This window comes from Gopherus evgoodei, chromosome 1 (genome assembly GCF_007399415.2).
Source record: "Gopherus evgoodei ecotype Sinaloan lineage chromosome 1, rGopEvg1_v1.p, whole genome shotgun sequence".
Classification (NCBI taxonomy): Eukaryota; Metazoa; Chordata; order Testudines; family Testudinidae; genus Gopherus; species Gopherus evgoodei.
In genome coordinates this window covers 136,938,173-136,960,512 of record NC_044322.1, presented here as the reverse complement: position 1 = coordinate 136,960,512, position 22,340 = coordinate 136,938,173, and the positions used below count along the sequence as shown (strand labels likewise).

The 22,340-nt window shown below is 40.6% G+C and overlaps 1 protein-coding gene across 7 annotated transcripts in view; it reads right to left on the bottom strand.

Annotated features, from left to right (window-relative positions):
• GLRA2 (glycine receptor alpha 2) overlaps window positions 1-22,340 on the bottom strand; it is a 159,719-nt gene that overhangs the window by 38,264 nt on the left and 99,115 nt on the right. For 6 of the 7 annotated variants that reach the window (XM_030573233.1, XM_030573242.1, XM_030573227.1 and 3 more), the window contains one exon: window positions 3,133-3,282. In XM_030573233.1, coding sequence (XP_030429093.1) covers window positions 3,133-3,282 — 150 coding nt within the window. Of the gene's footprint in view, window positions 1-3,132; window positions 3,283-14,547; window positions 14,633-22,340 lie in introns of all 7 variants that reach the window. The other variant, XM_030573266.1, reaches the window with a different exon arrangement.

Below are 22,340 nucleotides of genomic sequence, written 5' to 3'. Positions count from 1 at the left end.
ACTGCTAAAATAACACTCGCTCTGGGTGGTGTATATGGTAAATATAAAAGGTTTCGGACCAACTGCTCCTCACAAAAGAATTAATAATAATAAAAAAAAATCAGTAAACCAGTTTCTTTTTAATTCATGGGTGTTCACACCCCCATACACAAGAGTCAGAGCATACTGAGAAGGAACACTGTAGGGTTTCAGGTTTAGGAATGAATGTCTTGTCAAAGTGCATTTTGCTACACAAACCTAGTTTTGTTGGAATACATTCATTTGAAAGATGAGCTAAAAGAGACTTTTTCTGTCTGCAGGCATTGTCTACCTCCTGCCTCCACTCACTATACAGTAAGTACATTTACAGGGGAACCAGGCTACACAATGAACATGCACTTTTCCTGAGAAAATTTGTGATGACAGTACCATGAATGTAGTGGTGGGGCAGGGAGGAGTGGGGGATAAAGATGGGGCATGAGAAGTGAAAATGTATAGCATGAACCAGCTTTTCATGCTGGGGATAGTACTATATATTTCACTGTGGCATTTAGTAAAGAGAACACAAGAGGTTACATGTGATGCCATGAAAACAGGCTGCGCTGCTGGTTTATGACACTGTTTTCACACCAAGTGTCTCTCTTGCTCCCTCTTTCTCTCTATGGTTTTACCCTTGAGTTTGAATTGTAAATCTGATTCACTTTCCTATATGTTGAAGACTCTTTACTTTGCAAACCATTCATGTGCTGCACTGACTGGACACTTTTATTCTCCACAGTCAGAGTCTGTGCCTGTCTCCAGATTGTCAGAACAGATAGCAGCAGTGAGAATGGAAATAGCACAATAGTGAGAAAGAAAGAAAGAAAGAAAGAAAGAAAGAAAGGCAGGCACAGTGAGAGAAGACCACCATGCAAAACCGCATAGATCAGTTCAAAAGGAAATACATCGAGAAAGTCAAACAAACAAATAACAGTGGAAATAATAAAATAAAAAGGATGTCTTAGAAATTTTATTCCTCATTGTGAAACACTAGCATCAGGGTTCCTAGGAAAGTCAAACAAAACCAACCCAAATGGATAACTGCCCTTGTCTCATTTGACATTATTTTATTACAAAAAAAATCCTGTATCTTTCACATTTGATTTATTTACAAGAATCAAATTAGCAAAGAGTAAAGACAGGTCTTCACAGCAAGTGATCCTAGACCATAAAAACATAAGTCTGGTCAGACTGCCTCAGACCAAAGGTCCATCTAGCCCAGTATCCTGTCTTCTGACAGTGGTCAATGCCAGGTGCTTCAAAGGGAATGAACAGAACAGGTAATCATCAAGTGATCTATCCCCTGTTGCCCATTCCTAGTTTCTGACAAACAGAGGCTGGGACACCATCCCTGCCCATCCTTGCTAATAGCAATTGAAACTCCATGAACATATCGTGTTCTTTTTTGAACCCTCTTATAGTCTTGGCCTTCACAACATCCTCTGGCAAGGAGTTCCACAGGTTGGCTGTTTATTGTGTGAAGAAAGAAGAGCAGCACAACTACTGTATTACTATTGCTAGTGCTATTAAATACACACACTTTTAGGCCTATGTAGCTATAGTACTGTCGCTTGCTAATTTTAGCCTGTTAACAACTCATTTCCCTCCAGAGAAGTCAGTATTTCTCAAACTGGAATTATAATACAAATAAAACAGTTTCTGCTGCCACCACATTACTCTTGGAAATAAACTCCTCCAGTGGCAGCAATTCTGGCATACATGCCTGGAGATTTGGAAATGTATCTTACACATACCTATTGGGGTAACTGAATCTTAATGGGAATCTCTATTCACCTGACAATAACAGTAGATCAGAGGACAAGACTGGATTCCTTCCAAGACCCACCCCTTAAGTAACACAGTGACACCTTAACTACAGATCATTTGTTAAACAAAACTGTCCAAACACAAATGTTTCTGTGCCATTGTTGTCAGCCCCTTTCCTGCCTGATACATTTATACAACCTACTATAAACTCAAACACAGGGTTAAACTTGAATGTTCCTACTGTGATGACTAAGGGTACGTCTAAAGTGCAGCTGGGAGTGTGCTGAAGCTAGAGCACTAAATATAGCAGTGTAGCCAGGGTAGCATGGATGGATGCTCAGGCTAGTCAGCCAGGGTGGACTTGCACTCAGGCAGCTACCCTGCTATTTTTAGTGCACAAGGTCCAGCAGAGCTAGTGTGAGTTTGTCTACCCATGCCAGGAAGCATGCTTCCAGCTGCACTGGAGACAGCTTTAGATATAAATAAAGAAGCTGGATAATGCAAAGTTCTTATAATTGTGGGAATGAGCTCTGCTGTCCTAAAATTGAGTGTAATGCCTATTTCCAAGTATTTCAGTCTCTGATATTACAATAAAACTTCAGGAAACAGAAACATCTTTCCTAAATAAATAGGAAATGCTCAGAGATTGGTATTCAGGATAAAACAAGTTTCTGATCTACATTTCAGGTTAATGTTATGGAATGACTTGATCCTTTGGTTTGTTTTTTGTTTGTTTGTGTTTTTAAGCAATTTCAGGTCTGTATAGGTCAACAAATTGCAAAGTAGTAGAATCTGGACAAGAAAGCTCAATCCCTGGTCCTGATCCCCCTCTTACCAGTTTCACACATAACTCCACTGAATTCAGTGAAATCATTCCTCATTCAAACCAGTACAACTGAAGCAGAAGGGTGACCTTTCCTATACTAGATTTTTTTTTTAAAGCTAGTAGCAGTACAGTGGGAGCATTAGACAAGTCTCAGGAAGGTTCTGGCCTCAGCAATTATAGAAGGCACATAGGTAAAACAAAACAAAAAATGCTGCCCTGTTTACAATAGCACTCCCAGTTTCCAGCCTACCAATGAAGTTGCATCCATGGTAGTGCAAAAATTGAAGATTAAAAATATCTACAGCCTAATATATCTGACATTTAACACATGAAGTCACAATTGCCTCAGGAAGTCAGGTTGGAGAATGAGACACACAGGAGCAATGACCAGTCCACTGAGGCCTATTTGTAAGGATAATGAACTGCAGATGGAACCTGTTGCAAATTTTCAACTCCTTTTATCAAGGAGTAATCAGTCACTGGAAAGTAAGCTTTAGAATGTGAGTTTAAAGTAGCAGTACCTTGTTTTGTCTCTTTTGTCTTCTTCTAAGCCTCAGAAACTCCTTGTGCTGCCTTGAAACAAAGTTGACTGCTGCATATTCCAGTAATGCAGCAAACACAAAGAGAAGGCATACAGCCATCCAGATGTCGATAGCTTTTACATAGGAGACCTAAAAGAGAATAGAAACAGAATGACTGATAAGGCTCACATATGGAATCACAGTTCTTCTTAAATAGGAGATTATTTTACAGAAAACATCTACAACTACAAACACAGGCCATGTCTACATCTAAAATTTTGCAGCGCTGGTTGTTACAGCTGTATTAGTACAGCTGTATAGGGCCAGCGCTGCAGAGTGGCCACACTTACAGCAACCAGCGCTGCAACTGGTGTTAGATGTGGCCACACTGCAGCGCTGTTGGGCGGCTTCAAGGGGGGTTCCGGGAACGCGAGAGCAAACCGGGAAAGGAGACCAGCTTCGCCGCGGTTTGCTCTCGCGTTCCCCGAACTACCCTGCAAACCGCAGGGAAGGAGACCTGCTTGCTCGGGGTTCCGGGAACGAGAGAGCAAACCGGGAAAGGAGACCAGCTTCGCCGCGGTTTGCTCTCGCGTTCCCCGAACCACCCTGCAAACCGCAGGGAAGGAGACCTGCTTGCTCGGGGTTCCGGGAACGAGAGAGCAAACCGGGGAAGAAGACCAGCTTGATTACCAGAGGCTTCCTCCTTCCACGGAGGTCAAGAAAAGCGCTGGTAAGTGTCTACATTGGATTACATCCAGCGCTGGATCCTCTACACCCGAGACAAAACGGGAGTACGGCCAGCGCTGCAAACAGGGAGTTGCAGCGCTGGTGATGTCCTGCAGATGTGTACACCTTCAAAGTTGCAGCACTGTAACTCCCTCACCAGCGCTGCAACTTTCTGAGGTAGACAAGCCCACAAACAAACAGACTTCAACATAGCATGAGTTCCAGCTTTGTCTCCACACTGTATCTAGAACACTATAAAGCACACTGACATATCTAGCGGCTGAACAATATACTGCAAAGTGAACATCTGCACTCAGGAAGTACTCACAGTTGTCTGAATGACAAAACAGGTAAGGACACATCATATCTGTCTAACTCTTCAGTACTTTTAGTAGATGCGTTGGCTAATTCTCTACAGTGGGCCCCTTTGCACATATTATCAAAGCTACTTTGTTTCTTTGCTGTTGGTCGCCTTTTCACACTTCTAACAGGGCATGCCAATTTCATTTGTTTTTGCATATGAACAGCTTCAGCCTTATGGGTCTGACTGAAAACCCATAGTGGTCTATGGGAGCATTTCCATTAATATCAGTGTGCTAAGGATGGCCCTATGCATGGAGGGCTTAGAAGGCCCTATGTGCAGAGGAATTAAATATTTAAAGAATTGTAGAAAGGATATAGGGCTTTGTCCTGTGCAGCATGCAGAGAATTTCAGAGATTCTGAGCATTGCTACTTAGCATTCATTGTAGGCTCACATGCTGCCCAGTGCATATGAGCCTAGTCATGCCCGCCGCCCACAGTGTATAGTGGCCAAACTGGATATGTCAGTAGGGTGAGATATGGTGGGGTTAGTAGCCTGGTATAAAGTTAGGAAACCAGGCATTTAAATTAGAGGCAAAGTACATGCATTTGAAATTGCAGGCCGCACCCTTGTAGGAATGTTCAGCAGCAGTATTGAGGCATTCTGCAAAGTATAGTGCAAACCCCTCCATGTTCCAGGTAACCTGGAAAGCATGGGCCACAGGCTGACATATATTAATTATCAAGCCACTATAATTTCTTCAGAAACGTAGTTGTAATTGGCATTGTGATTGTTTGTTACCATCTTTAAAGGTGCAGCTTGTTTTCATGTACAAATACCTTAATAATCATATTAGGAATGCACAAACACCTGGAATGTGCTGCCAGAGACATTGCATTATGGGACATGAAGCCCCAAGGATCAGCATTTCCGATTGAGCAAATCCTGTGCTCATATGCATAAGGCACTGAGGGCAACATAATAAAAGAACTCCTGAGTTGGCCTTCCTGCCACTTATGTAGTGCTGCTATAAATTACATCCACACAGTTGCTGAGCTGGATTATTTTAATTCCATCTTGCTCAGCTAGAATCACGCGAGTAGCAACAGCAGCATACTTGATAGCTCCCTAACTTGTATTACCCTCTATTGACTCATCTGGCTGGGATGATTTAGTTGAGGTCAGTCCTGCTTTGAGCAGGGGGTTGGACTAGATGAACTCCTGAGGTCCCTTCCAACCCTAATTCTTCTATGATTCTATAAAAACAAGGAGTCCAGTGGCACCTTAAAGACTAACAGATTTATTTGGGCATAAGCTTTCAGTGTATTTTTTACCCATGAAAGCTTATGCCAAAATAAATCTGTTGGTCTTTAAGGTGCCGCGTGACTCCTCATTGTTTTTGTGGATACAGACTAACATGGCTACCACTCTAATGTATAATTCTATGACTTCCATGCCACTGCATTACACAGTGCTCAATGAGAAAAAGAAAGCAATCACAATATAATGCCACATTAAAAAAAGGCAAAATTCCTACAAGAGGGTAACATCAGTCCCTTCATTTCCAAAGCATTACGCATCATTTTACCTATGTAATCCTAGTAAAGTGACTGATGTAGTTAAAAACCCCATGTAATGCTTTGAAATCAATCTTTGTGCCTTTTTCCAAGTTCCCCAATATATGGAACAGTCTCTGGCCCTTTCCCTCTGCTGGTTCAAATCCTTCTAAAAGACTCACTTCTTCTCCAGACCCATACAAACTAATTCATGGCAGTCACATTGTGGTGAAAAAAAAAAAGTAATGGAAGAGGTCCTATGGGCTTCCTCCACTACAAGTCTATTTTCTCTTTCTTCAGTTCTGCCCTATTCCTCACCAAACAGCACTATTTCTCCAGCTTCCTTGATTTCCATACCCACAAGCCCAGTAGTTTATTTGCCACAGTCTGCATATGTGGTGGGATTGTTCCCTACTTGTGCTATTATCCGTCTACAGTGAGCTAATACCCCAAGGTAATTCCTGGACACAAAACACACAGTGGTTACCTTTGAAAACGTTCCACTTTTGCCCTTGAGATCTAGTTCAATTTACCTCAGCAGTTTCAGTATTTCCTGTTATTCCTTATATAGGAAACACTGCAAATTCTGAGGAAATATTTTCTCTCTCCCTAGTGTAATTGAAAGGTTTGGCTTTTTTGAAGAGTGACCTCCAGAAAACCTTTAAAAAGTCCTAGCACATTGGCTCACCCTACTCTAGAGTATTTTTAGAATTTGATGTTTGGAACCATCACCTTGTTCAGTTTTATCACATTCAGAAAGTCCATTAAGGATTTCTTGTATTTTTCTTTCTTTAACTTACTCAATTGCCATGTACCTTATGTTGCAGAGCTTCCCTTCTAGTGGCTTTTTTAGAGAGTTAATGGCTCCCTACCAATCACACCATAAATGATATAAATTATTCAGATGCTCTGTAAATGTTTTAGGATGACTTAATGAGGAAAGTTTTTCAGAATGAGCCTGTCTGCACCAAGAACTAGGCATGATAAGGCTGAACATAATAAATGTGACAGAGCAATTCCTCTTCCTTTTTAGCATTTACACCTTTGTTATCTTCTCTTAGTTGATATTGGGCCAACTATACTAATTTCTGCTCTGACTCATACTTCTGCAAACCCACTGACTTCTTTGTAGTTCCATAAATTGTAAGTCAGCACAGAATTTGGCCCTTTAAAAATGTTTCCTCAAATTAATCCCCCAACTTCTTAATCATTTTAATTTTAATTCAGTGAATTTCCTCCATCTTATATCTTGCTAACTGTATCCAAGTGCCATAAACTGAATGCAGAATTCTTCTTGGTTGAATGTGGGAGAAAGAATGGTCGTGGATCTTGCTGTTAAGGCATTGTTCTATAATTCACTGACTTGTCATTCATGGATCAGTCGAGATAAGAGTACAATTTCTGGCTCAGGACAGATTTCCTGTGTGACTTTGGGCAAATCATTTATTCTCTCTGACTCAGTTCAGTAGGTGGTAAACTGGGAATTAAAGATACTTCCCTTTCTCCCAGGTGAGATGTGAGGGTAACTGCATTAATGATGGTAAGTGCTTAGATGCTGTAGTGATGAGAACCATATAAATACCTGCGTTGTTAGATAGAATTGCATCAAAAACATACTCTCAGATTTGTGATATGAAGTACAAAATCATGTTAGGCCTTGTTTTTGCAGCATTTCACACTGCATTCTGAGATTTTTAGAAAACTGAATTTTCATCCAGTGGGAAATTTTGACACTTTGAAATTAGTTTCTGGTCCAAATTGGAAAATGTCATGGAATGAAAAATTCTAAAAAGTTTCAAATTGGAAAGGTGTCACTTTTGATCATAACTAAATAAAAATAGTTAAGTCAATTAACATTTTAGTATAAATGGTAACATTTTATGTCATTTCTTTTTAAGTTTTAAAAACCTAAATGACATTTTGTGTGACAACAAAATAAAAATTGTTGTTTTGTTTCAAAATATCAATTTGAAATGAAAATTTACATTTCTTTCCACAACAAATCAACAATTTCCACTGGAACTGACAATTTGCTTAATTCTTTGGTTTCAATGAAACCATGTTTTCCTCACAAAAACTTTATGAATGAAAAATTTCAGTCAGCTGTGTTTGCAAGCTGTCATTGGGTGACTGACCCCTTTAAGAGGAAGCAGGGGTCAGTTTACCTGTGATTTATAAACTGCCTCCCAGTTGGGGTTACAAGAAGGCAACAGGACCTTATAATGGGAGAACAAGGAGATGGACAGGATAGAGTTGCCTCACAATAGACTGAGTGAGATAGACAGAGGAGGGCAGGTGAGAGCTGCCTGAGGAGGAAAGGAAAGACCCAGAAGCTGAGAGGAGAGCTGTTAGGAAGAACAAAAAGGTTGATTTGGAGGAGTGGCCAGGCTGGGAAGTCCTGCTGAGTTACAGGAGAGACCCTGAAAAAAAAGGGGAAGAACCAGCCTGGGCAGGAGCAGCTGAGCCCAACTCAGGAGGGTTGATGCTGGAAGGGTAGGACTCACATGCAGGAAGCAGGCCTGGATGGAGGGCTGCATCAAACTGAGCCCAGATCAAGAGCTGATCCAGGGGGGATGTTCCCAGGGCAGGGACAGAATTCACACGATTCACAGGTAGGGCTGCCTGGCTGAGTGAGTGGATGTCTCAGTCATGGGATACCTGACTTGGGGCTACCTACCATCCAAGAGTTGCAGGAAAGAAGAGCTCTCAGTGGATGTCCTGGAAAGCGTAGCCCTGGAACAAATGCAGAAAGTGTCTAGGAACAGACTCATGGGAGGATAAGCTGGAAATTATGTCCTGGGAGAGGGCATGGAAAATGGCTGTGATTGCACCAGTTGTAGTTTCGGGGTTCGAAGACTGGTTTTATCATGAGGGTTCTGTGGATGATTGTACATTTTTGGCTTTACTATTTTCCAAATGTCTCCCGCTTAGTAACTATACTTATTTTGGGCCTAATGTATTAACTTGCATTTTCCCAATCTGAATCTTATTTTGTTAATTCAAGTCCATGTTCCTAACCTCCCTGATATATTGTGCTAGTCTCTTTCTTTGCAATACTTCCTAGATTATCATGATTTGTACCCTCTAATTTCAAAAGCCAGATTCTCTGGGTGATAGCCAGCATAAAATGAAACATAACTGAAGAGAATAAGGCTGTACCTACTTATGCCAGTACTAAACTCTGACATCAAGTATATACTGGATTTGCCTTAGTAAATACATTAGCCTAGACCACTCCCTCCAATATTAAAATTCATGGGATGGAACTCTGTGAGGAAATCTCCATGAAGATCACTTGCAGAGTTCTGTTCCTTTGGGCGTGCTGGGACCTACCCCCAAACCTGGCTGATCCTGCAGGATGATGGAAGGACAAGGCCATCCATGGTGTAGATCCTGTACCTCCACACCAACTCTAGCCCTCAGAAGCCCCCTCTCACTCCAGCAGTGCAGCTCCACTGCAGCTGTGCTCCCAGAGTCCTCCTGGGCATGCTACTGCTGGAGTATGATAGTTGCAATTTTTAACTTTAAAATTCTTGCAAATCAGTGTAGTATGCACAGCAGAGATAGCTACAGCACTCAAGAACTGCCTAAACTTAAGGACTTAAACTGATTTTCAGAAATGCCAAAGACCCTCGCTCTCAATAAAGTCAACACTTATTTAGGTACTCACATATGAAAATGTAGGCCTTAAATTTTAAGTTCCTAGGTAGACATGGACACGGGTAGAATGACCACTGATGAAAACAACTCTGAAGATGAAATAGAAGATACAACACCATGGTATGCTTTAGAAAACAAAGACCGCTAATAGGATTTTGAAACAAAAACACAATTGTTAAAAATCATACACAGAGCAACATACTGACACTAACTTCCACTGCAAAAATGTATTAACTTGAGAGGTACAATTTGACCAAGATCACGGCAAGTATTTATCTTGAGAGATAATATACTTAAACATTTTTAAGATTCACTGAAATAAGAAGTCTGTGCATGCATTGCTATATACATTCTGAATGGCTGCATCAGAAATATCAGTAAATTTCTTTGCTGTGGTCACTAATTTCTGAAGTTTAATTTTTTCAAAATGGATATTAACTGAAGTCCAGAAAATTCTTTATTTTTCTCTGAAGAACCAAGCAGAATATGTGCATTTACTTATTCTATCTGATTGATTCATCTGAGGTGAATAATAATCTTCATTCAACTCAGCTGCTGCCAGCTAGCATGCTGTCATTATATTTGCTACCTGGTTGGATAGAATTGCTTCAGATCTTAGTATTCTTTGACCTTTGAATAGAATGACCTCGTGCATGGCTGTTTTCAAATAATGAGAAGTCAGAATAAATGAACCCCATTCTTCCATGTAAGCCAAATAATAACCACAAAATTGACAACTGACAACGTAGCTGTTGTGACTGATACCAGGTGTGTGTACGTATACACGTATTTATTGTTTTTTCTACTGGATAGCACAAAAATAGTGCTATTGTTCAGGTAACTACAGTACATTCGAATACACATTTACCATACTGTAATTTCTATGGTAGTCACAACTAAGCGAACCATTAAAAGTGATCCAGTTCACTGAACCAAAAAACAAGAACCTAAAGTTAGAAAAAGTATGCCAAGGGCAATACGCTTTTTAACTCTTGATCTCTTCTGTTTGTGATTAGACAAAAGACTCATGTATTTCCCCCCTCTCATTCTGCTCCTTCTCTTCCCTAAATTGTAGATGTCCTCCAAGGCATAATTTGGAGATAAAAGGCATTTGCTTATTTTTGTGACTGTCAGTCTCTCCCTATTAGTAATGGATAACTTAAACAAATCTTTTGGTTAGTGACAATTGCCCTACCAACACTAACAAAAAAATCAGATTAAACAATTGAGCATGGGGAAATCAGATGCCCCATTACATTATGCTCTTGTCCACACATACTGTTTTCCTAATCTGCTACTTGAACACATACTTATGGTTTTGGAAGGCTTAAGCATTATCATTCTTAGATGTAAGCCTGTCTGATTCTTTTAGAATTATATTCTGAACTGCTACTTTCACCAGATCAAAGCATGTAAGCCAGGCAAGTATGTTCTTTGTGGGTAGTTTAAGAATTTTTAGATAATGATCATGTGACAAAAAGTATCTGAATATGCATCCTATCAAATTATCCTCTTCCTATATTTGGAAAAAAAAAAGACTGACAAACAGGATATTATGAGTGGCTTGCATTACCACACAATTGAAATAACTGGCCAATGGTCTGCATCCTGGGTTGCATGCCTCTGAGATCAAAGCAGACCCAAACAACCCAAAGCAGATCTGAGACCATGAACAACCATCCAACATGATATTTTTCCTGTTCACATTATGCTGGATTGAATGACTCAATCAATTCGTTTTTCAATTTCAGAGCAGTATTTTTAATCAAGATCTAATTGTCCTGGATGGTCTGAGATGTCTGACTCAGAAGCTTGTTTCTTTTCTGTTTTTTAATTAAAGTTAGTTATGATCCAGCTGTATTTACAAACCTAAAGAGAATAAATTCAGCCTTTGGAAGGAAGAAGCAGAAAACCAATTGACTGGGAGTATATTCTCCTCTCAGTGTGCATGTGTAACTCCCAGAAGTGCTAATGACCACTATGCACTTGCAGCCAAGGTAGAACAGAATAGATTGCACCACACTTTATATTCATTTTCTCTAATGATGCTGATTGACCAGAATCACTTTCTGAAACACTGATGCTAACACAGCTGTTGTGCTGTTAGGGGTATAAAGTAGTCTGTTGAATTACAGTTCAGATTGGCAGGGATTTGGATGTTTGGAAGCAGAGCCAAGTGATAGGGCTTTGTCTGCAAGTGGCAAACTTTGGTTAAAACTCCATTCTCACCTCTACTTTCTGATCTGTACTATAATATTTTCATCTGAACTCTATGTTCTCATTTTTACTCTTATTACCAAGAGCTTTGTCTGCTTGAAACTGTGCTACCTCAAAGCAAGGCTCAGGGAAGGAATCCTCAGCAGCAACCGATGTTGCAGGGCCAGGTATCTAGCATAGGTGACCTGACCATGACAATTGCTGAGGCTGATGAGAGGCGTGCGCAGGCTCCTCCTCCATGAAGGATGTTTGGTGTCTGTTGTGCAGAGGCCCATTAACTATGCATTCATTTGTAGGGAATAAATCTACTTTCTCCCTTCCACATTCCAGCGTAATAAATAAGTCACTTTTTGTGGCATAAGGATGCCTTGGCTGGGTTCTTGGTAGTTCCCCTCCTGATCCCACGGCATGACAGAAATGCATGATTTAACAGAGAGGCCTGTGCTTCAAGATTTGATCCTTTGTTCCTAACCCACTGGCTGCTGTTAAACATACCAGGTGTGTGATAATATTCTGTATTTCCTGCAGCCAAAGTTCCAGCTTAGAAAGTTTCTTCCCTCTGGATTGGAAGAGCCCATATCTGAATATCACCATGCTGTAAAAGTGTCTGCAGGGGCTCCTCTCCACAGAGAGAGACAGTCCAAAAGTACAGCTATAAAAATAACGAGGAGTCTGGTGACATCTTAAAAACTAACAGATTTATTTGGGCATAAACTTTTGTGGGTAAGAAACCCATTTCTTCAGATGCATCAAAACCACAGCTGTATGCTTATGAACAGGATTTTGCAGTTCCCTCAATGAAGAGTTGTCTTAGAAACTGTAGGACCACAGCATTGTAACCAGAGCTGGGGGAAATGGTTTGCATGGGAATCTAACCACACATGATCAAGACATGTTTAAGTCTGCTGAACCCGAACAAGGAAAGCTTAAGCTTACTTGATGTTTGCCATACAACTTCATTATATTGCAGCACAAACTCTCAGAGCAAATAAGGCTGGAGAGAAGCCACCCACTCTCTGCACTCCCCTGTTTGATGAAGAGTGTATTCCACTGCCAGGGAAAAGATAGCGTTCAGTCTCAGGCTCACTGAACTCTGCAGTACACACAAAACCCCTCCAGGTTCCCTTACCTATACTTGTAAAGTGGCAGACCTGTGCTGTTACATCTAACATATTGGGTTGTCAATGCAGGTTGGCCAGGGCTGTGCCACTTGCTGAGCGTACATACCATCTCACAGAGCACAAAGTCATGATGTCCTGTGGTAGATCCCCAGCTACTCATGTATTACATATGGAGTTAGTAGGTGTTTCATTGCTTCTCCTCTCTATGCTCTCTGGGCTACTGTTTTATTAAGATGACACTAACCTGGGAGGAGTGGTAGATACGCTGAAGGGTAGAGATAGGATACAGAGGTACCTAGACAAATTAGAGGGTTGGGCCAAAAGAAATCTGATGAGGCTCAATAAGGACCAGTGCAGAGTCCTGTACTTAGGACAGAAGGGGTTACAGTGGACGAGAAGCTGGATATGAGTCCACAGTGTGCCTTTGTTGCCAAGAAGGCTAACAGCATTTTGGGCTGTATAAGATGGGGCATTGCCAGCAGAGCGAGGGACGTGATCATTCCCCTCTATTTGACATTGGTGAGGCCTCCTCTGGAGTACTGTGTCCAGTTTAGGGCCCCACACTACAAGAAGGATGTGGAAAAATTGGAAAGAGTCCAGCGGAGGGCAACAAAAATGATTAGGGGCTGGAGCACATGACTTATGAGGAGAGGCTGAGGGAACCAGGATTTTTTAGTCTGCAGAAGAGAATAATTAGGGGAGATTTGATAGCTGCTTTCAACTACCTGAAAAGGGGTTCCAAAGAGGATGGATCTAGACTGTTCTCAGTGGTAGGAGATGACAGAACAAGAAGTAATGGTCTCAAGTTGCAGTGTGGAAGGTTTAGGTTGGATATTAGGAAAAACTTTTTTCACTAGGAGGGTGAAGCACTGGAATGGGTTACCTAGGGAGTTGGTGGAATTTCATTCCTTAGAGATTTTAAAGGTCAGGCTTGACAAAGCCCTGGCTGGGATGATTTAGTTGGGGATTGGTCCTTCTTTGAGCAGGGTGTTGGACTAGATGACCTCCTGTGGTCCCTTCCAATCCTGATATTCTAGGATTCTAAGCAAGAAGAAAGACATTTTGCTCACCAAGACTATGATTCACTATTGCCCTGCAGTGCCAGCATAAAAGGCAACCAAATGTCATTGGCACAAGAGATCCTCCAAGGATGTCACAGAGTCAGCTTTGTGCCTCGCTCCCCACAGTAGGCCTAAGGGACAAGTCAGAGTTGGCATGGACTAGTGTGTGTGTGTGGGGATGGGGGGGGGTATGTCAAGTGCATAAGGGGGATGGGCCAAGGCATTCTTATGTCCAGGTAATTCTGCAATGGCTCATAGGGGCTATTGCAGTCAAAGTGTAACTTAGAAGAAAGTCAGGGCCAACCTAATCTGTGCCAGGTTAGAAAATGGCTTTGGTTGCCTCCCTTTTGCCTGCTCAGGGATCAGTGAAGGCCTGAAGCTTTACCAGCAATGTAATGAGTCACTGTAACTCTTTCTTTAACTCTCAACGCTTCAAAGAAGCTCAGAAAACACACTGCACAGGATTTTAAATCATGTACCTCGGGTTTTGAAATCACAACTCTTTCCTGACATTTTAAAACATTCATATTTGTTTACTAGAAAATTCTATTCACCGGACATGCTAATTTTGGTACAGAAGATGACGAATGTTAATTGTGAGCAGGTGTCATGCCCACCCTACTTTCGGGCATTGGTTTTATTGGTAAATCGAACAACAGCAGGACCTCACCCTGAGTTTTCCCAGCAACACCAGCTGGCCCTGTGGTTTCCTGCAGTACCAATCTCTTTCTGCCTTTAGTTCCTTCTGACCAGAGAAAAGGTTCACACCCACCTCTCTGGTAGCCAGCTGAAATGTATAAGCCGCATCTTCCATAACAAATCATCAGAGTTAGCAGCAACATGCAGTGTTCTAATTCCTGTATGGACCAAAAGAAGAGTCTTGTATCTCTATGCAGAATTGCAGAACATACCATCCTGGTAAGAATATGTTTTTTATAATGTATATATTAAGGATAAGTATGTCTGAAAAATTGTTGTTTAAAAATAATGACCCTGCTCACAGTTTGAAGAGAGGAGTGACACATGGCTAGAAGAGAAAAACTTCAAAGCTATATGCAAAAGATATTTTTATGGCCGATAAGTTATTAATAGATGTCAGGAATTTCAGTAACACTTCCACTATCATTCTTTATTAGCATTGCAGTGAAGTGTTTGCCTTGTTGGTGAACCCTTAAATGTTTCTCACATAAGCTGACATTTGCTACCTGCCATTATGAGTCTACAACGCTTGTGATGAAAAACAAACAAATTAAAAATCAGGCCACCAAGCCAGAAGAAGATCCAGAGAAATAAAAACTCTTGCATGAAAGATCACATTGGGAGGGAGTAGACTATACTTAGTGGTTATTTAAATCAGCGGTTCTCAAACTTGGGCTGCTGCTTGTTCAGGGAAAGCCCCTGACGGGCCGGACCAGTTTGTTTAACTGCCACATCCACTGGTTCAGCCAATCGCAGCTCCCACTAGCCATGGTTTGCCGCTCCAGGCCAATAGGAGCTGCAGGAAGTGGCACAGGATGAGGGCTGTGCTGGCCGTTCTTCCCACGGCCCCCATCGGCCTGCAGCGGCGAACCCTGGCCAGTGAGAGCCACGATCGGCTGAACCTGCAAACGCAGCAGGTAAACAAACTGGCCCAGCCCGCCAGGGGCTTTTCCTGAACAAGCAGCAGCCCAAGTTTGAGAACCACTGATTTAAATAACAACGCTCAGAATTTCCATAGCTTTTCCTACCAAGGGTCTTACAGCAATTTTGCAAACATTAATTATGCCTCATATTATCCGTGCATGACTAGAAAGTACTATTACCCTCATTTTACAGATGGGAAAACCAAGTTAGAAATTATTACTAAACAACTGGCCCTGGTCCATATGGAAAATCAGCAACACAGCTGGGAATAGAAAACCAGCTTTCTTGCCTACCAAACTAGTGCTTTAAACACAGGGCTATCCTCACCATCCAGCTACAATTTGCTGAGCACAACTTTTAGGAATTCTGAGGAGCTGCTGAAACCCAGGATAACTTTCATGGTGAGATCACTGCATCATGAACCCATTCCAAATGGGATTTGGGAGAAAATCAGTATTTGTAAGGTAAACAATATTCTAGATTACAAGAGGGAAAGGAACCCTCAACATAAATATGTTCAGTGCTTTTTTATTGTTTATGGTACTTTTCTCTATGCTATGACATGAGACCAGTCAAGCAGTAAAAAGATGTTCAAAAGGACTTTCCATTTTTTTTAAGCACAGGCTACAGTAACACTTAAGTGCTTCTTTCCTCACAGCTGCAAGAGATATATTTTGCACAAGGTCTCATTTTCACTTTAATTTTTATTTTGTAAACATATTTGTCAGGTTCATAACACTTCCCCTTTCTAAAAAGCGCCTTGAGCTGAATGTTGTTCCAACCTCCATACCTTTGATTATAGTTAAGGATGCTTAAGTGCAGGACCTGCTGACACAATCACTTGACAGCAAGGAAATATCCATGTAAGGAAAGCTTTTTTTAACATAATATCTTAACACCCACATGTGGCAACCAGTTGCACAGACACGGAGCTCCACCTGCAACTCTTGTTCTTCAGCATATAAAGACAAACATTGCACTCACCAAATTCCTGTAATTCACACTCTTAACACTAAAACCATAATACCAACCAAAATCATTAACATTCATTTGTTGTAAACATGTGCATTGGACTGCGGTCTGATGTTATATGGGCAAAGTCTAAGGCCTGAGTTCAAATTCTATGTTAGGGTGTCAGTGGGAGGAATTTTGTTGTGTGCTTTGTGCTTCTTTGTATGTTTTAATGTGGGGAGGGAGAAAAGAAAGGTTAGAAATGTTATAAAAGGAAAAGCAGCAGGATCGGAACATGGATAAAAGTGTAGACAAGGGAGATAGAAGAATCAGAGGTGATCCCCCAAGATGTGGCCCCAAGTGAAAGGAGAGATGATGGTGCTGAAAGAATCATATTCCCATTCCTCGTGAAAACATTACTTTTTTCAAAAGCCCACTCAAGTCACTCATGAGTCCATTTGATCTGATGATCTGTAAGTAAATTTGCTCACTCACATCTCTAGTCTTTTCCCCACCTCAACCCCAACTCATCTCAGCAGGTGCTCTCCTCCTCTCCATCTGGAGGCTGCACTGAGGAACAGAAGGTAGCTAAACAGAAGAAGAGAACTTCATTACTTTCTTCTCTGCCCAGTACCCCCTTTTGTATCTTCTTCTGGTCTCTTGCAGGTTTAATGACCGACCACACCTACCTCTGTGTAACCTAGCTAGCTACTAGATGAGCCCCCTTCACTTCAATGTAAGAGCTCCTCTCCTTTCATAATGTGTTTATCAAAAATCTGAGGAGGAAGGCAGAGGCAATATCTTCTCATTCCCCAGCATGCAATAGGCAACAGCTGGAGATATTCAACCTCTTCAACCTAGGGGACCTACCTTGGTCTCCTTTCTTTTTTCTCAGTTGGCTGGACTAGTGGCAGCATGATGTCTCTGTCTTTGCAACAGCTCCTGTTGTCCTAAAGACAGCAGGAGGCACCACAGAGAGAGAGACCCAGCCTGCTGCTAGTGCTGATGGCTGATAGAATGCCATCGCCTTTATTTCCTACTTTACAAGGCCTCATGACATCTCAGCAGATCACAACCTATTGGTTGCAATCCCCCACCTTAGCGCTACATATCATTCTTATTCTGAAAGCACTTAAATTTGTTTCCAGTATGTGTGTGAATATACAGGCTCATTAGGCCATTTCTAAACACTGAAGAAAACGTACAAGCTAGAAATAACTAGGTAAATGTATTTTGTGGAATGAACTTTAATTGTGCAGAATGGAAAACACAGAATTTTAGATGCAACCTAATTCAAGGTTAAGGCATAAAATGAAAGCCTGGGTTTTGCATGGATTTTCTGACTGGATAGACTTGTATCATATTTGATCAGAATGTTCTATACAGTTATTTTCAGAAGGTCCCAAGTGGATGGCTAAGTAGCATTGTAAATAGAGTTTGTGAACACTGATTTTTAACAACATGGATCTACACATTGCAGAGGGGCATGTCTCTCAATCTTTAGCAGAGTTTAGATTTTACTTTTAATGCAATACTTATTTGACTGTGACATGGAAAAGCCTGGAAAGATTTTGCATATCATTGTCCAGCTATACCGAAAGGACAGGAGACACTTGATATGGTTTTAATCAGGCTGCAACTTTATCATTAGATGTCTGGAACTACCTGGCAAATAAAAGTGTACAGTGCAGGTAACCCATGTTCATTCAATAACTCCCCAATGGCCTTCCCCCGGCCCCCACTCTTTTTCCATCCAGGTCCTCCAGCCAACCCATTGCTGGGACCTTGCTATCCACTCCCCTCATAGGAGGGTTAAGGTGGGCTAAGAAGGAGGGGTGCACTCCCTGCCTTACCAGTCATAAGAGCCCCTCCCGCCCCATTCCATTGCTCTAACCAACATCTCCTTTCTAAGTCCTTTACCAAGGCCTTCGTCTGGTCACTGTACCTTCCCTGTGGAGTAACTGCACTGGACATCCACCCCACACTTACATGATGAGTTGCAACATACAGCCTAATTCCCTTCATGCCACAACTTAACAGAGGCCTCCCCAAACCCGCTGTGGGGAAGGTGAACCCTCCCCACCACATACACATACACTCCACCTAGGCCAATCTGATGGTGAGGGAAAAATTCCTTCCCAGCTCCCCTAAAAAGGGGCAGCTAGCACAATACCCACAGCAGGTCTTGACCGAACCTGGTATTTCATCACCTAAAAGGGAGGGAGGCTGGGTACTGCCTCAGTCTGCTTCATGTAAATGGGGGCTTCACCACACTGGGCTGCCTGTTTTAAACCTTTCCACCCTTCCAGTTCTCAGGGGATGAGTCCACATCACCAGGCTGACCCCTTCTCCCCCTTTTGCAGCAGTTTCTGACCTCTCCCTCTCCCTCCCCTGCTTTGGCCAGCCAGACAACTTCCTTCCTGCTTAAAGGTATGGTGAGGTCATTCTGAGTGAGAAGAGATTGAAATGATCAGGGCATGATAAAGGTATATTAAATAATGCATGTTATAAGGAAGGTACGTCTCATGCTTCTAGTTACTGCTTCTCATAACAAAGACAAGGGATCATTCAATAACACTGAAAAGCAACACATTTAGGGAAATACTTTCTCTTACAGAATGCTTAATTAGACAGTGGAACACATTATCACAAGATTGCATTCAAACCAAGCGCTCAGTAGGATTATAAAAAAATATATCAATGAGAACATCTACATTAATATTAGATAAGACAAAAATAAGAGCTATAAACCTTTATGTCCCACGGCATAAGCCAACCACTAACTAGAGCAAGGAAGAAACTACCCCTGTGGCTAGGTTATGCTACAGTAGTCCATTATGGAGTTTTTGTACTTCCTCTAAAGTATCTGGCACTGGTCATTGTTGGAGATAGGACACTGAACTGTATCAGCAACCCTTCTGATGAGCCAATTCCAGCATTCCTATGAAAAATAGCTTGGAACTAAGGAAAGAAGATTCTATTGAAATTTACCAAGCTGCAGTTTAACTTACAAACCATTAAGAAATATTGCTCCATAACTGATTGCCTCCTCTTACCTCTTAAGACCATATTGAGACAAAGCCTCCTATGGAGAAGAGCAATTCCCTTGTTATAAGCTGGTATACCTATTTAATTAACTTCAGGGCTTTACAGAGACAAACATGATTAAAACACAGTTTGAGAAGCCTTTCAACACTTCCATTTATTATAAATGATATTGTTTAATCACAGATTTCTTATGCTTAGGCTTTGGAGTTTTTTTAATTGGTGTTTTATTGTGGTTTGGTGTGATTAGTGCAGAAGCCTTGTAATAATCAAATAATATGATAGTCTAATCTAATAATTTGTGCATGCATATGATGTTCAGGGGAATTATTAAAAGTATTTTCTCTCATTACAATGTTATCAAAACCAGGAAGCCTTGTTACCTACCTATGTTTTAGGATCATGACTTTTCACTGCAAATATATTTAATGAAATTGTATGCAATAGACTGTAGTTGTATGTTAAAATAATTAACTCCACTGAATGACCCTTTAAAGGGACCTTGTCATTTCCTGTTTTTTTTAATAGCAATTTTTTAAAAACAAATTTTGGCTTAAACTGAAAACCAGAATCCCTGATTACAGACAAGGACCAGCTATGTGTTAGCCAGACAAGCCTTTTACTTTCATTGATTGAAGTAGAATAGAGGTACTGCTAAACCTTCTCCTTTCTAATAGTTTTGTATTTCAGGTCAGTAGGACAACAAATTGGAACAATTTAAGGGTGTAACCTGTACATCATTGGACATTAAGATGGGACTATGCCTCTTAGCATGCATCCCTGAAGTATAACTCCCCATTAACACAGAGAGACAGAATAATATGAAGAACCGTAACACAAGTATCATTACTCAGAATTCTTTGATCTATCACATCATTTGGTGCTTAATTTGATATTTCTGAATTTCAAAGCCATCTTCCTCCCTCCTCTCCCAATGTAACATTTTGAAATACAATACCTTCTTATGTATACTAAATGTCATGGAAGCATTGTCATACAGTTTATGCCTAAATACCTAGTATTTGTTGCAGAAGATCTCACCGTCTAATCTAGTAATTTACTTCTGGCAATGACCAATACTTGACACTTAAAGGAAGTGTTCTTCTACAAAGCACTTGGCTGATTGGCTTGGCAGAATTCGATTTTTTTTAGAAAATTTTGACAGATATCAATGTTGATTTTAAAGCATTTTTTTTTAGATTTGCAGCAATTTAAATTTTCATAGTTGTACAAAATTATTGGTTTTAATCTTTTTTTTAATTTTTATCTATTTAAAGTTTCACAGTTATAGGAAATTATGGTGGGATCAGCCAATGGGGAGTCAGACAATAATAAAAGAAAATAGCTGTTGAGACTCAAAAAGTTAAAGCTTATATTTTTTAAAGCACAAATTGTTAACATCACATTTAAAAATATACAAAGTAAATACGTTAAATAAAATTCTAATATATTCTGAAGGAGCATTTTTCTTGTTTTGCCTATCAGTAGATTTTGATTATTATTGGTGGAAATATTTTTTTGTCGGTTGTGCTTGCATGGTGAAATTGATGTTTACCAGCATTTCCCAATAAAAATCTAATCCTTCCAAGTCCACTAACAGAGCAGTTATGATCATACAAGAATTACTCGTTATAGATGTTCAGATAAATAATCTATGAAATTTCATAGATTACTGACATAGCCCCTGACATGATGTGCTTTTCTCATGGTATTTGCAGCTCACTTTTCTAGTTTGAAAAATAATCATGACTTTTGTTTTTGTTTCTTTTGTAACATTTTTGTAATTACTGTTTTGATCTGTGAATTGTTTTAGAGTTTTTTTTAAATCACAAAATCCATGCTAAAAAGTCTTGTAAACAGCCAGATTCCTTCCACCTATGTTAATGAGCCCTTCTCAGAGACATTCGGCTACAAGGATTGGCCTGCTCCTTGTATAGCTCTGCTACTTTGCATTGATCACTGCAGAGTTTAATGCTTATCTCTGCTTCATTAAACTGTGAGGATTAGCAGATGAGTCCAGGCTGACATGGTTTCATGAGCTGTAATATACCTTCAACACTAGCAAATTGCTGCTAATGTAAAAAAGGTAAATAAATGTCTGTTATCATTTGTGATTTACATCATATGTGATGTCCACCTGTCAATATCTCTGTGTATTTTTCACAAAGAATTTCTTGCATGTGTAAACTGGAGTACAAATCAGTATATAACCTATTATGCAATGCTACATATACAAACTGTCTATTTTTGGAGTCCGGACAATTGTGTAAATCAGTATTAAGAATGAAAAGTGGATAACTACTATCATGTATTGTTTAATTACTGCTTTTATTCTTTCAGATCCCACCCAAGACCAATATTTCATGGGGGAGGGGGCATTTTGCTAACAGCAGAAGCAGTGGTATGTACCCATCCGTGCAGTCACAGTGTTTTCAACTAGTGAGCCTGGAGAAAATTCATAGGGAATTGGGATATGATTTTGGACACCAATTTGTACATAGTTTCAATATTGAGAAAGAAAGAAGAACTAGTAACAACTTCATTGTAACACGAGGCTCTTCCTGGTAACAAATAGATAGCAACATAAGACCCCCTTTAACAGCACAAACAGTAACTATTAATATACAGAATTTATGTCAAGATATTCATGAGCACTGCATCAGGAGTGCTAAGTCACTGTTTCCACTATGTGTCAACAATATCACTAGAGTTATAAGACTTTGCAAGACAGCAAATACTCTATAAAGACACTGCCTCACCTCTTAGAAGTTTTCTGCCACCTACACAGAATTTTGTGCTGCTAGACATCCTATTTAGGCTAATATGGCCCCTCGGGCAGTGGATCAACTGTTTTCAGTTTCCTTTCTTCTCCTCAGAAGAAGAAATTATGATGGAAGGAGAGGATCTTTGGGGAACTTTCTGATTTATTTTTCAGGCTTTACCCTT